Source organism: Podarcis muralis, chromosome 6 (genome assembly GCF_964188315.1).
Source record: "Podarcis muralis chromosome 6, rPodMur119.hap1.1, whole genome shotgun sequence".
Classification (NCBI taxonomy): Eukaryota; Metazoa; Chordata; class Lepidosauria; order Squamata; family Lacertidae; genus Podarcis; species Podarcis muralis.
Window position 1 is genome coordinate 5,986,109 of NC_135660.1, and position 14,565 is coordinate 6,000,673.

Genomic DNA, 14,565 nt, shown 5'->3' on the forward strand with positions numbered 1-14,565 from the left:
AAGATGCCTCTCATGCCTGGGACAGTGGGGTAAGATGTACTCTTTGCATGAAGGATGGTGACCAAAACACTTAATTCAGAAGCGAAACAGAATTAAGGCTGTGAGCTGAGTTACATCTACATCAGTTTTGCATATTGAATGTTCTGCTTTTCCCCCCCACGGTGCTCATGTTACAGCCCTCTTGCACCTTCACCCTTCCAAAGCTGCCATAGTAGTAGTAGTAGTAGTAGTAGTAGTAGTAGTAGTAGTAGTAGTAGTAGTAATTTATTATTTATACCCTTCCCATATGGCTGGGTTTCCCCAGCTACTCTGGGCAGCTTCCAACAAAATAGTCAAAATATAATAAACCCTTTCCCCCTTTCTGACCTTGCTGTACAGCCTTCTCCTCTTCATCCCTCTTCCTGTGTTTCAGCACCAAAAATATTGCAGCAACAGATGAGAAAGGCTGGCAGCTTTAAGGCTGTAGGGAGGCAATAAAGAGTTCTATGCTTGGGCCGGCAGAAGGTTCGTCAAGTTCTGCAACCTGACACGTGAAGAATCTCGCAAGCTCAGCTAATACAGCCAACAGCTTTCTGTTCTTTTGTTCCTGACAACTGGTATTCAAAAGCACCTTGTCTGCTGCAGAGGTTCCAAATGGCTTTTGTGGGTAGGCTCATCCTCTCTGAATTTGCCTGAATCTATCAAGGAAAGAAAAAATACATCAGTGGCTGTCACCACACCGGCTGTGGCAAACTGCGGGGTGGCCCCAGCCTGGTGGTTGAGCATCTGCTTGGCATGCAGAAGGCCCCAGGGTCAACCCCAAACATCTCAAGGGAGGGCTGGCAAAGATTCCCCGCCCGTAGCCACAGAGAGCCATCGCCAGTCCGAGCAAACACTCCTGGGCTGGATGGCAGCTTCCTGTGTAATTTCATACATTCGTTGCGCCTTGTGGTTGCGGTGCCGAGGAACTGGGATGTCGGCGGTTCTCTTGATCGTAGGGAAGAGATGGAAGTCTGCATCTGGAAGTTCCAGCAGGCGCCTGCTTTTGTTCCTGTATATTTTGGACAGATGGATCCAATCTGGCGAGGCTGGGGGCTGGCCGTCTTGCGGCAGCAGTGGGGCTCCTTTTTGCAAGGCTGCACATCTTCATGGGGTAGGCGGCAGCGATGGGCGAATCCTAGAGGCCCAGGACGTTGGCAGGAGTGGCCTCCATGCAGAGTCCTGGACTTCCTTCAGCTCTGAGGCCCCCTGTGTGCCCCAAAATGTCAAAGTGGGGCTGGGCAGCAGCGGTAGCCGCTGGAGCAGCAGTTGTATTCGTTCTGCTGCCCGCAGCTCCTTGGATTCTGCAAGATGTGGAGGCAGAGGTGAGTTGGGGGGGCTGTGCCTGGCAAGGGAAGCTGATGGAATGCGGTTGATGGGAATTGAGGGGGGGAGGAATTTAGAGGGGGGTCTCTTCGCTGTTAGATGGGAGCAGCTTTCTACAGAGAGGAAACGATTGTCCCCAGAAAGGGGATGCAAATTAAACAATAAACAGTTCCACTCAAGTTCATGGTGGAGGGAGGAGAGGTTGCAAAGGGGACTGGTCAAAGGTAAGACCTTTGCAGGGCAATCCTAGGCATGCCTGCGACTCAGAAGGTACTGAGTTCCGTGAGGCTTACTCCTAGGTGAGTGTGCACAGGGCTGCAGCTTCGAATTCCTTCTTCCATGCACACCTCCTCCCCCCTCTCCCTCTCGCTTTTCCTTGACAGCCTCAATTTGCTGGAGGCTCCCAAAAGGTGGGTGAGGAATTTCTCCACATGGCAGCCAGCCAGGAAGACTAGCATTTACATAGCTTGAGGTTAAGGGGAGTGGCATGTGTGTGTGAGAGAGAAAGAGAGTGTGTGTGTGTGGGGAGAACATGGGTTCCTCCAAGTTTAAGACTAGAATGGGGCTTTCAGCTGGAATGGCTCAAAAGATTTGCTGAATGGCCTCCCCTGCCCTTACTTTTTTGCAGGGGGACGAAGCAGCCCAATCTGTTGTGGCTTCTGCTACTTGGCAACCCAACAAAGGCTTGACCAGAAGGAGGCGCTATGCAATCAACCCTCTAGGCTACAAATGGGACCACGTGAATCTGACCTACAAGTGAGCATGTTTATTTGGGGTGGGGAACCAATAGCCTAGTTATTGCAGGCTTACTAAATACAGTGTCACATGGCAAGTTATTGTTATAATAATTTTTTTTGGGAGCTGTTGTGTTGCTCCGTTGCGGCCTTTGATACCATCGACCATGACATCCTTCTGGACTGTCCAGAGGAGTTGGGAGCTGGGGGCACTGTCATACAGTGGTTCCGCTCCCTTCTCCTGGGCTATGTCCAGAAAGTGGTGTTGGGGGATGAGTGTTCAGACCCCTGGGCGCTCACTTGGGCGCTCACTTGTGGGCGCTCACTTGTGGGGTGCCTCAGAGCTCCATCCTCTCCCCCATGCTTTTTAACATCTATGAAGCTGCTGGGAGAGATCATCAGTATGTTGGAGGATGGATGGCAGCTAACAGACTGAGGTTTAATCCTGACAAGACAGAATTATTGTTTGGGGGGGACAGGGAGTGGGCAGGTGTGGGGGACTCCCTGGTCCTGAACGGGGTAACTGTGTTCCTGAAGGACCAGGTGTGCAGCCTAGGAGTCATTTTGGACTCACAGCTGTCCATGGAGGCGCAGGTCAAATCTGTGTCTAGGATAGCTGTCTACCAGCTCCATCTGGTACGCAGGCTGAGACCCTACCTGCCTGCAGACTGTCTCACCAGAGTGGTGCATGCCCTGGTTATCTCCCGCTTGGACTACTGCAATGCGCTCTATGTGGGGGCTACCTTTGAAGGTGACTCGGAAACTACAATTAATCCAGAATGCGGCAGCTAGACTGTTGACTGGGAGTGGCTGCTGGGACCATATAACACTGGTCCTAAAGTATTTCAATGGCTCTCAGTCTGTTTCTGAGCACAATTCAAAAGTGTTGGTGCTGACCTTTAAAGCCCTAAATGGCCTCGGCCCAGTATACCTGAAGGAGTATCTCCACTCCAGTTGTTCAACCCAGACACCGAGGTCTACCTCCAAGGGCTTTCTGGTGGTTCCCTCACTGCGAAAAGTGAGGTTACAGGGGACCAGACAGAGGCCTTCTTGGTAGTGGGACCCTCCCTGTGGATTTTGCCACTGGTATGTATGGCTAGACTTGGTGTTTTTTTGCGCGCGGGGTGGTGGTAACATGACAGTATTCATATTTCAATGAAAGTGCTGAGGTTGCCATCACGAAAGAGAGAGAAAGAGAGGTGAGTAGCATCACCAAAAAAAAATTGGCTAGACTGACCATTTGAGGATTGTATCCTCCCTACAGCACCCCCTGGTGGAAGAACCTGCCAGCACAAGAGTTTGAAATCATCCCAGTCTTCTGCTGCTCATAATGTTCCTGGTTATGCTTTTTCCCTGGCTTGCTCTCTCTACCTCTTTCTGGCTGCAGGATTGTACAGTTCCCCAGCACCCTCAACAAGGTGGACACCGAGCGAGCCATAGCGAGCGCCTTTCGCATGTGGAGCGATGTTTCTCCCCTCAGCTTCCGGCGCTTGGCCCCTACCCAGCTGGCAGACATCACTATAGGTAGGAGCTGTATAATGAACCCATCCCTAATGCAATATTATTGTGTCAGGAATATCTTGCCCAAGGCACCTGCCAGTCTGGAGGGGCCACTGCCCTAATTCTGCCCACCACCCCATTCCCTTGCTGTCAGTCATTTTCCCACCAGCTCCTCTGTCACTGCAGAGAGCAGTTTCCTAGTCGCTTTTCATATTCCAGGTGGAAAGTGAAGCTGTTGCTTCCAGAAACGGTTTTAAGGAGCAGGTAAGAACCTCGGGCGCTCCCAACTGCTGCATCAAGACAAATGCCCATCTAGTTCATCATCCCTTCTCTTGCAGTGGCTGAATAGATCATAGAAATCACAGAACTGTAGAGTTGGAGGGGATCCTGAGGATCATCTAGTCCAACCCCCTGTAATGCAGGAATATGCAGCTGTCCCATACATGGATCGAACCTGCAACCTTGGCGTTATCGGCACCACGCTGTAACCAAGTGAGCTATCTGGGCTGATGCCTATGTGAAGCCCCCAGGCAGGACCTGAGAGCAACTGGCATTCAGAGCCTTACTGCCTTTGATAGGGCAGGTATATCTTACAAGGGGTTGTGATCATCTTGTCTCCAAGATCTATTTCTGCATATCACATAAGTGACTGTAGTGGTGCCATTTTGATTTTTATTCCACATGTGAAAACGCTCAAGGTTGGGACTGCCCTGGAAATATTAGAAAGTGCCTTTGATGGTGCCCAGATGCCGTGGGTTGGTCTGCCTTGTGCTCCCAGACGTGGATTTAGCTCAGCACAACTGGTTCCCCTGCCCTGGGCAAAGAGCTGAGGGAAGTGTCACAGGGCCTTGCAACTATGACACAAGGCGTGTACAGAATGGAAGGCGGGGGGACGGGGACGGACACAATGACCAAATTTTGACCTTGCACAGGGCACCGCTGAAATTTGAAAGACCAAAGTCCACCCCTGGTGCTTCTCTACTTTCCGCCCCCCCCCCCTTTGCTACTGTTTTAACATCTCTTCCAAACTGCTTCTGGCGTAACCCAAAGAGCGGAAGAGAGACTTCCCCTGGCAGATTTATTACATCTGGGCTAGTTGGAGAAAGTTCAGAGGAGCTCAGCAGAGATGAAAAAGGCAGCAGGGGGAATGGAAGACACATGGAGAGAGGCAGCAGGAGTGGGATTTATTTCGCCTGGATGCAGGAGTGTGGGGGAGAACAAGAGAAAATGTTGGTCTAAATGGGTGATTGTTACTTAAACAGAGGGGCTGTAGGAGAACGACTTGTGTCTTGTGTTTCTGAAGGGAGATTTGGTAAGCAACAAATGTCCGACATAAAATAAGTTGGGGATTCCTAGCCCTGCTTTGGTTCAAGGAAATGGTTTGTAGAGGTTGCCAACATGTTGCCTTCCAGATGTTGTAGGCAACCATTCCCATGGCCACTGGCCACTGGTCATGCTGGCTGAAGCCGATGGGAGTCTGATACATAACGTTGGCTACTCCTGGTTGAGAGTCTGGTGATGCTACATCTTTGTCCCATCTATGATTGTGGGATTCACACCCTTTCTCAGATATTTTCTGCTGCATCAAGGCACCCGGGTCATAGGACAGGGGCTCAGAACCTATTCTCTTGACTACAATACAATTCTTCTTTCAATTCTGTGAGCCGCCCTAAGGGGTGGTTGATGAAGGGCGATATGTAAATGTAATAAATAAACATAATAAATAAAATAATCCTAATTTCAGCGGGGGAGAGGGATCCCCCAAGGGCATCAGGAATGGCCTCTGCAGGCACCATGTTGGAACATCCCCTACTCTAAGATAAAGACCACGTCTGTATTCATTTAGACTCGGCTTCTTGCACTTTTGCCAATCACTAGTAGGGAGGCTGGATAAATTTATTCACAACACAAATACACCCCACGTGTTGTTAGACCCTTCTTCAGAGCCTCAAAATGCAAAGGAGAAAAGGCTCTGGTGTTAACGGATATAAGACCTTTAAAATGAAAGCACCATTTTTGTTCTTTCTGCTGCTTTCTTCTCTCTCTTCCTGCATTCCGATTCTATAGTTCTACAATTTCTCCCAGAGACCCCTAAATTATGGCTTAGTTCTCAGTGAGGCAGGGAAACCTGATTCTGGCCTGTACCACTTCAGTTTGCTGGTGGGGGGATCACAGGACTGAACACTCCTCCAGAAAAAGTTCCAGCACACAGAAAATAAATAATCTCAAGGAGATGGCTTTTCTGCCTGACATGCTAGCTTGCCAGGTGGAATGGAATTGTTTTTGTGTGGGCAAACATTCAGTCCAGAAATCTTCAATAAAAGGAGATTTCTGAATGTCTCATATTTGCTTGGCTCCTGGTCTGCAGAACAGGGAAGCATGGCATTCTCTTACCCCACAAAAACAAAACCTAACACGGTTCTCTTAAACTGGTTCTGCTACCACCGTTCAGTCTAACTTATTCCCCCAGTAACCTGGCAGCTGTGAGGTACAGGAGTAATATTAAACCAGTCAGGTACAGTTACAATATTTAACAAAGGTATTTGAATAAATAAATTGAATAAATGAAATACTTGCATTTATTTATTACAAGATTATTCTGTGCCCAAGCTTATCTGGTCCCTTTAAAATAGCACTGGCTCTTTGGATGAGTCAACCCAAGAAGGTATAGGGTTATAAAGGCCAGGACTAGCCGCCTGAGAAACAGTTTCTATGCTAATGCAATTCTGGTTCTAAATGCAGCATAAGGGGTCTCTGTAGTATAGTGTATTTTAAAATGGGCTTTTAGAGTTTTTAGGGGTTTTTGAATGTTTTATGTAGTTTTTATGTAGTTTTATGTAGTTTTGTGGTAGTTTTATGTAGTTTTATGTAGTTTTTCAATTTCATTGTTCTGCAAGGGACAATGACAATAAAGATATCATAATCGTAAAAACTTGTAACTGTCACTTGAAATGGCAATTACTTATTGTCCCAGGACAGCTTGAAGGAAGCAGTTCATCCCCCCTATTAAAAACCCTTTTAGCCAAATTACTGCTTTATTATCTCCACCCCCTGGTTAAACCTCACCAGCGGGATAACGGAGCCCTCCGCTGGAAAGCTCCTTTCCCAAGTGTTTACTGACCTATTGAAGCTCAGGTTTGCCTTGCTGCCCTGCCCTGGAAGTCTTCCCTCTGGTCCTCTTCTACCAGTCACCAGAGGCTGACGTCCCACGCTGCTTCTCACGCCTCCCCTCAAGTGCTGCAGACGGGTTCCCCCACCGTCTCTTCAGCCTCTGTCCCATGACGCAGCTCCATAGCTCATCTGGCAGAACACGAGACTCTTAATCTCAGGGTCCTGAGTTTGAGCCCCACGTTAGGCAAAAGATTCCTGCATTGAAAGGGGTGGACTAGATGGACCTTGGAGAACCCCTGTCTCACTCTACAATTCTATGATTCTATGTCTTCTGCCACTAAGGCACTCCACCTGCCTCTCAGGTCTTCCTCTGCTTCCTTTGATTCTCTGCTGTTTTCTTCTGGCTGACTCTGCAAGCAACAACAACTCCAGCTAACCAACTTCTTGCTCCCCAGCTCCTGGCTATATATACCGTTCTTCTGGCCCCTCTTAGTCCAGCTCCAGCCAATCACACTGTCTAACTGAAAATTCCAAACCTGCACCCACCAATCGAAATACGTGTCCCCTCAAACCTTGTTTTGCATAATGAGAATTCTGACACCAGCTGTCAGTTAAGGCCCCAAGTGACAGAACTTTGTGCACTGTGTTATGGGAGCAAATGCTGGCAATAACCAAGCCCCCTGTCTTCTTGGCTGCCGCCAAGCAGGTTTCTACACGTTCAACCACACCGACTGCTGGTTCTCCCCGCTTCACCCTTGCTTCGATGGGCTCAATGGGGAGCTGGCCCATGCCTTCCTCCCTCCCCGCGGTGAGATCCACTTCGACAATCATGAATTTTGGATTCTGGGACGCTCCCGCTTCAGCTGGAAGCAAGGTACCGTGCACAAAGTAGCGCCTACACGTTTTGGTGAGGGCAAGAGAGTGGATGGTTTTTGCTATGGGGTGGGGAGCCAAATGTGGCCCCACGGGCCTTTCTAGCTGGTCCTTGGAGAGGAGTCCATGCCCCCTCTCTGCAGACCACAACTCTGCAACTGCCTCAAATGTCTTTGCCTGTCTGAACTGTGATATTGCCTCTGACTTATCTGAACGGAAGGAGTCTCTGTGTGTAGAAACCCTTGACTTTAGTGTGGCTTGAATGCAACTTACTGTACAGAGCAGGGGCCACATTCACCCCATGTCAACTCTCCAGGGGTTGCATCCTGCAGTGAATGTGGTCACTGGCTCTTGCACAGACACTCAGATACGCAGCCCACCCGCTGCCTCCATGCTGTTCTGTTGAGGAGAGGGTTGAGGGCTGGAGCCTAACAACACCACTATTTTGAAATATTAAGTGGTATATCAATGCTTTCCAATAAACACATTTGGAAGCCTAGAGGTTCTCCATCCCTCTCAGAAGAAAGTGAGGCTGGTGGGATGTTGTTCCAGAGGTTCCTATAACTTTCTGTGTGGGCTTCTCTTTGGAGCTGGCCTGCAGAGATGCCAGGCAATGGTGGCAGAGGAATTCTGGTCCTCTTCTTCTTTTTCTCTTGCCTTCTCTCTTTGGCAGGCATCTGGCTGAATGACCTGGTGCAAGTAGCAGCTCACGAGATTGGCCATGCCCTGGGGCTCTGGCACTCCCGGGACGCCCGCGCCCTCATGCACCCCAACGCCACCTACAGTAGGACGTGGCGCATTGGCCAGGATGACGTCTGGGCCATTCAGCGGCTGTACGGTGAGGAGCACACCTGGCAGGCGGTTCCAAACCAGTAAGCTCCAACATCTGGTACCAGTAGACTTCCCTGTTCAGCTTGGGAGCACCTGCACGGCTACGGGGCAACTGTCCTGTGCAGAGATTATCACTCCTTTGCTCATGCCTCACCTTTTCTCGGGTGCTGAAACGGGATGGGCTGCCCCTGGTTTCACAATATGTATCCTATACAATATGTAAGATAAGCACAGGGACAATTCACAACAGCTGTTATTGGTGGTAATAATATAACCTTCCTAGATTAGCTCTGTAGTGGATTTGTTAAATTGTACATGCAGGCAGCTGTAGGCCAGAGGCAGAGAGAGTCAGTGATCCAGCTCACAGTCTTATGCAGCTGTTTCTGTTATCAGAATCCTTTTAGCAAACTTTACCAGCCTACCTCCAAACTCCAGTTTCGATTTCTACCCAAATGCAAACTTGTTTCATCCCTCTCAGCCCTTAATCTGAGCCTGACTTTCAGCTCCAGTTGAGGCAGGAAGGGGCAATGCCTCTCCAGCTGGCTTGGGCAGGTTGATGGCCTGTTTTGGACTAGGTTGCAAAAAGGCTTTGAATAGTATGTCTACAACTCCTGTTGGGCCAGAGCTAAAAGACGGCACTTGTGAGTTTGGATGACCACAGAGGAGCAGTCATGTAGCAAAAAATATTGTGGCACCTTACAGCCAAACAGGTTTATTATGGTTTTATAGACCATAGTCCACTTCATCCAATCCAGGATGGCTACATTCTCTCTCCACTGTCAGAGGCTCTGAGTACCAGTTGCTGGATATCTCAAGTCAGGAGTTGTTGCGCTCAGGTTCTTTGCATTGAGACATCTGGTTGGCCACTGTGAGAACAGGATGCAGGAGGACTTGATGGGCCTTTGGTCTGATCAAGCAAGGTTCATTTTCTTATCTTAAGCTGGCAGGTGTTATATACACACAAGTTAGAGAAAAACAACTCAAACAGTGAAGGCAAGTGAAAATGAAATGTAAGGATTTCATCAAAGTTTAAATGCGTGCAAAATTAAGAACTGCAAGTTAATCAACATTTGTAGTGAGATGGAAAACTGTGATCACTATTTAAGCCAGAATTGACAGAAATGAATTTCTTCATATATTTTAATTCAGCTCTATATATATATATATATATATATATATATATATATATATATATACTCTCTCTCTCTCTCTCTCTCTCTCTCTCTCTCACACACACACACACACACACACACACACACATATATATATATATATATATATATATATTCAGCTTCATATATTTTAATTCAACTTGAAACCTCCTCTGCTCCCTGAAGCCAGATCTATTTCAACCAGGGTATAGACACAGCTGCCTTACGTGTGACCCCCCTCCTCAATTTGCAGGCTGTGTGGATGAGAAGAGGCAGTGCCAGCTGTGGGCCAAAAAAGGCTTCTGCGCACACCGACGGCGAGCCTTCATGAAGAAGCACTGCCCCAGGATCTGTAATGCCTGCTTTGGTGAGACCGGGAGCTCCTTGCTGCTCTTGCTCTGCTGTGGGCTCTCTGTTTTTTTGAAGGGGGAGTGAGGATTTGTTGTGCAAGAGCTCCAAATCAGCTTCAATTACGTAACCTGAATTTGAATCCCACCCCAAAATAGCAACAGTCATTTCTGTCTCTTTGTTACAGAGCACCCTGCGGCCACCACCGCCTCCTCCCTGCCTGTTCGTCCATCACACGTTCACACCAGATACATTTCCAAGGGCAAAGTCATCACCTTCCGCTGTGGACTGAACTCTTCCAGGTTGCACTTGCAAGCCAGGTGAGAACCCTTGTGTGTATTCTCAAGCAGACTCTGCAACACTGGCCAGTGCGGTAAATAATATTTGCCTCCTGACCTGAGCACAGTGCGTGTTTCTTTTAGAGCTCTGGAGAAGTAAGTGTGGCGATCACACAGGGCCCCCGGACATTTCATGGTCTATTGACCCTGTGCCACCACTGCGGTTGCTTTCTTTGCTGCCACCACCCCGCTTCTCACGGGGACACACGGAGTCCAGACAGTTGTTAACATAAACAAATAATCAAGTTTATTTTTAAATGCAGGAATAAGCGTATGGTTTTGGTTTATTTTTCTCTTGTCAGTTTCTTAAATCTTAGTTCCTACAACTTCAAACTGAATTATTCCCAACTATCTATCTAACTCCCTAACAATTCCTCTCACTCCCTCACAATACAATTCAACCAACCCACTGCGTATTCCACCCTCTTCCTTCTCCAACCCGAGCCTCAACTCCCAACTGACAACCCTCAATTCCCAACTCCCAAACCTCAACTGCCAACTCCCAAACCTCAACTGTCTTTTCAAAACCTCCCACTCTATCTTTTACTCCCCCCTTGCATTCTCACTGGCCAATCACATAACACCCATTTTTAACTCTTTCCTTGATGCATCCTAGGGGCAAATGCCACAGTAAGAAACCCTGTGATTTCTCTCCCACCCTGCCCAAAAGGCTGCAGCAATCCAGCCACCTGCCCACCAACCTAACCCAACTTCTCTCTATGGCCAGTGGGACAATATGGTGGGACTGAGGTTGGGGTGGTAAGCAGCGGGGTTGGAGGCAAGATATAGGACAGACATCTTCCTTCACTGCATGCTGAGAGCACAGTCCGAAATATGTTCCAGAACATTTAATGCAAGCATGGGAACCTTTTGTTTTAAGAATTCTAAGTTCCCAAATATAAAATAAACATTCGTAAATGTACAAGGCAAGCACATACATAAGTATATAAACCACGGTGTCTGAAACAGTACAGGAGAGCAATCCTGAAGCCATTTTGACTCTCCCAAACCATTTTGATTACAGGTAGTTAGCCATGTTGGTCTGCTGTAGTCGAAACAAAATAAAAAAATTCCTTCCAGTAGCACCTTAGAGACCAACTAAGTTTGTCATTGGTGTGAGCTTTCGTGTAGTGTGCATGCACACAAAAGCTCATACCAATGACAAACTTAGTTGGTCTCTAAGGTGCTACTGGAAGGATTTTTTTTTCTTTAAACCATTTTGACTCTCCCAAATTGTCCTCAAAATATTTCTCTGCAAGGAGGGAGGAAATGGGGAAAGCCTTCCCTTTGTCTTTTTGCTTACAAATCCTGTCTTAAGGGCGTATTCTGCTGTAGACTGCCTCCTCCTGTGATGTATGTATGATGTTCTGGGTGGTGGTGGTGGTCTTGAGCTACAAGGTGGGCAATTTCAAAAGTCTATATAAGGGCTTGCGCACCAGTGTTCAGGGTTCCCTCCTCCCTCCTGTGTGTGTTGAGTGGGGACACTGTTGCAACAGTTTAATAACAGGCTTACTAGCCACTTTGCTTCTCAACATTCTCTGGTTGGCCTCTGTTATTTTCTCCCACCAATAGGGAACCCACTTAAGGACTCTATATAGGCTCTTGGATACCCCATAAGGGAAAAGGAGCAGTTTTTTCCTATAACACTTTGTTCCCAAAGGCGGCATTCCCCTGGGGCTACATTCTGGCGGTGCCCAGGACTGAACCCCAAAGTGCAGGAGGCCAGACAGGAAGTGACCAGGGCACCCCCTTCCCCCTCTCTGCCATTCCCCTCCCCCCGACTTGCATGGAATTAGGCCAAGGACCACATGGAATTTTGTCAACGGCCACATGTGGTTCTTGGGTCACGGGTTGTCCACCCCTGATTTAAATTGATGGTACTCTCCCACCCCTGCCAAACTTTATGATGGGATTCATAGAATCAAAGAGTTGTAAGGAACTCCAAGGATCATCTTGTCGAACCCCCTGCAGTGCTGGAACATGAATCCGTACGAAGATCGAACCTGCAACCTTGGCGTTATCAGCACCACGCTCTAACCAACTAAGCCAGGGGTCAGCAAACTTTTTCAGCAGAGGGCCGGTCCACTGTCCCTCAGACCTTGGGGGGGGGGGGCGGACTATATTTTTTTGGGGGAAATTGAATGAATTTCTATGCCCCACAAATAACCCAGAGATGTATTTTAAATAAAAGGACACATTCTACTCATGTAAAAACACGCTGATTCCCGGACCATCCGCGGGCCGAATTTAGAAGGTGATTGGGCCGGATTTGGCCCCCGGGCCTTAGTTTGGCTACCCATGAACAAAGTTAACTGGTCTTTGCTTGCTGTCACTTATGGCAAGTGTTAAGGTCTTATTGTTTAATAAGTTATTGGTTAATATAAGGCAAGGTTACTCACTTTGTAGGTCCAGAGCAAGAGGCTGTTAGCCTGCTCATCGATGAACACACAGCAATGTAGGAAAACAAGAGTAGCCACAAGCTAAAGGGTGGAGTGTTCGCTCCAACCCACAAGAACTGGAGACAATATTTAACTCGCAATTACCAGTTACTGCAGTGAACACCAGACCTCAACGTTACCACATGTGGATAGGAGGTCCCTAATGAAACAAGGTGCTGTTAGGTGACAGAATACATATGGGAGGGCAATCCCACATTTCCCTAGCCTGAAGTAGGGAAGTTTGCCATCCTAGCATGTGAAATGCAGAGGAGCAGATGGCTGTTGAAATATACTCGGAGTCGAGTGTGGATTTCATGCTCTTTTTTCAGCTCATTTATTCAGCGAGGAATGGAAGTTCCCCCAAAACGTCTGCTTTATATACATTATTTACACAATGGGCCCCATGTGATTGGCTAATTCCGGGATTCTCCTGTAGGCCAATCAGGTTGCGGATTCACTTCCACCTGGAGCTGGATTGGGTGGCTCCTGCGGACCAATCAGACTGCTGCATTCTGGATCTTATTGTTCTAGGACCAATCAGACTGCTGCATTCTGGATCCTATTGTTCTAGGACCAATCAGACTGCTGCATTTTGGATCCTATTCAACTCAGTACATAACAGATGTGGTTTTGGTGAGGATGTGAATTGTGGGGCTGAGCTAGTCTCCTCCCTCTGACTCCTGCCTTTCCCCGCTTCCAGCTGGTATAAAGATGGAGAGCCTCTCTCTCACTCGCTGCCAGGCTTCGAATTGCTGCCCAGCCAGGATCTGCGAGTCATCGCCACTGAGTTCAGCGAAGGGAGGTACGCCTGTTTGATCCGCCACGGCAGCAGAACTCTCCGGGTTAATTCCTGGCAGATAAAGCTCAAGCCCAGAAGTCCTTTGCCTCCCATGATGGGCGCACAGGGGAGAGCATGAACAGGAACAGCATTGTGTGAGGTGTGTTTATAGTCCTAGCTGGCTTGGCACTACCCACATGGACCTGGCATGGCATCAGTCAGTCAGCCACTGCAGGCTCTGGTCTGGACTCACCTGCTCTGTTGCCAGATATCTTGATTCGGGAGGTCCTGTGGGGAGTAACATGTCCAGATTTTGGTACAGAACCTGGATGATGTGTTATTTGTCTTCTGAACCCACTGGGTTTTCACCTAATCACATCCAGAGGCAATAAGTTGAGTGTGTGTTGTCCCACTAATTTGGGGACAGGGTTAGAGTCACCTCAAGATTGTACCTGAGGCCTTCTGCATGCAGAGCAGATTCTCTGCTACTGAGTCTCACAACTCTTGCCACTTAAAATACCTGTTGAAGCCAACATTATTCCAAGACCTGCAGCAGAAGTGGGGAACTTGTGGTCTGCCTGATGTTGTTGGGCTCCAATTCCCATCAGCTTGCCTAATGGTCAGGGAAGATGGGAATTGGGAGTCCAACAACATATGGAAGGCCACTGGTTCTCCATGTGTGTGCTATCCCCGAGAAAAATTACTTCATTTGAGTACACAGAGCAATCCTAAAGCCATCTAGGCTCATTTTGTAAAACCTTTCCCAATAGTTGTTTCACTCACAAATCCTTTAAATCCTGTTAATAGATAAACCTCTGCGAAACAGGTCTGGCAAGTATTTGTTAAAGCCAAAGCAGACTGACTGAAAGAGCATCTTCTGTCTATAAATAGGTATTTACCATTTCAAAGGAATGGACCAGGCTAGCAAGGAAAGACAATCAGCAAATATTATCTTGACAGACAGGAGACAAGCTACACTCTCAAATTTCTGTTGTCAACTGCCTTTTTCTGTGATGCTTGTACAATGCTTTTGGGTGGCCTTTAGCTAAGGGGCTGGGCAATTTCTAAAGCCTTTAAAAGTTATTACTCTCCTTTGTTCAGGTCCTCACATCCTTGCAA

The 14,565-nt window shown here is 48.0% G+C and overlaps 1 protein-coding gene across 5 annotated transcripts; it reads left to right on the forward strand.

Annotated features, from left to right (window-relative positions):
- The first annotated feature begins 886 nt into the window (after positions 1-886).
- On the forward strand, positions 887-14,146 carry LOC114598156 (matrix metalloproteinase-23-like). 5 transcript variants are annotated; one of them, XM_077929653.1, is made up of 8 exons: positions 887-1,343; positions 1,983-2,100; positions 3,466-3,602; positions 7,396-7,563; positions 8,236-8,400; positions 9,798-9,911; positions 10,080-10,212; positions 13,369-14,146. In XM_077929653.1, exons 1-8 carry the CDS (start codon positions 887-889, stop codon positions 13,583-13,585), a joined length of 1,509 nt encoding a protein of 502 aa, XP_077785779.1. In that variant the 3' UTR covers positions 13,586-14,146. The 5 variants fall into 5 exon arrangements, with proteins under 5 accessions (XP_077785779.1, XP_077785778.1, XP_077785781.1 ...); XM_077929652.1 differs by lacking the exon at positions 13,369-14,146 and adding an exon at positions 13,105-13,362; XM_028731866.2 differs by having other exon boundaries at positions 1,100-1,343; positions 1,973-2,100.
- Positions 14,147-14,565: the final 419 nt, after the last annotated feature.

Excerpts from the sequence above, each read along its gene's own strand:
- LOC114598156 (XM_077929652.1), top strand. The coding sequence starts at position 887 with ATGGCAGCTTCCTGTGTAATTTCATACATTCGTTGCGCCTTGTGGTTG. Across the intron at positions 2,101-3,465 it reads CACGTGAATCTGACCTACAA|GATTGTACAGTTCCCCAGCA; the intron begins GTGAGCATGTTT and ends TTCTGGCTGCAG. Across the intron at positions 9,912-10,079 it reads GATCTGTAATGCCTGCTTTG|AGCACCCTGCGGCCACCACC; the intron begins GTGAGACCGGGA and ends TCTTTGTTACAG.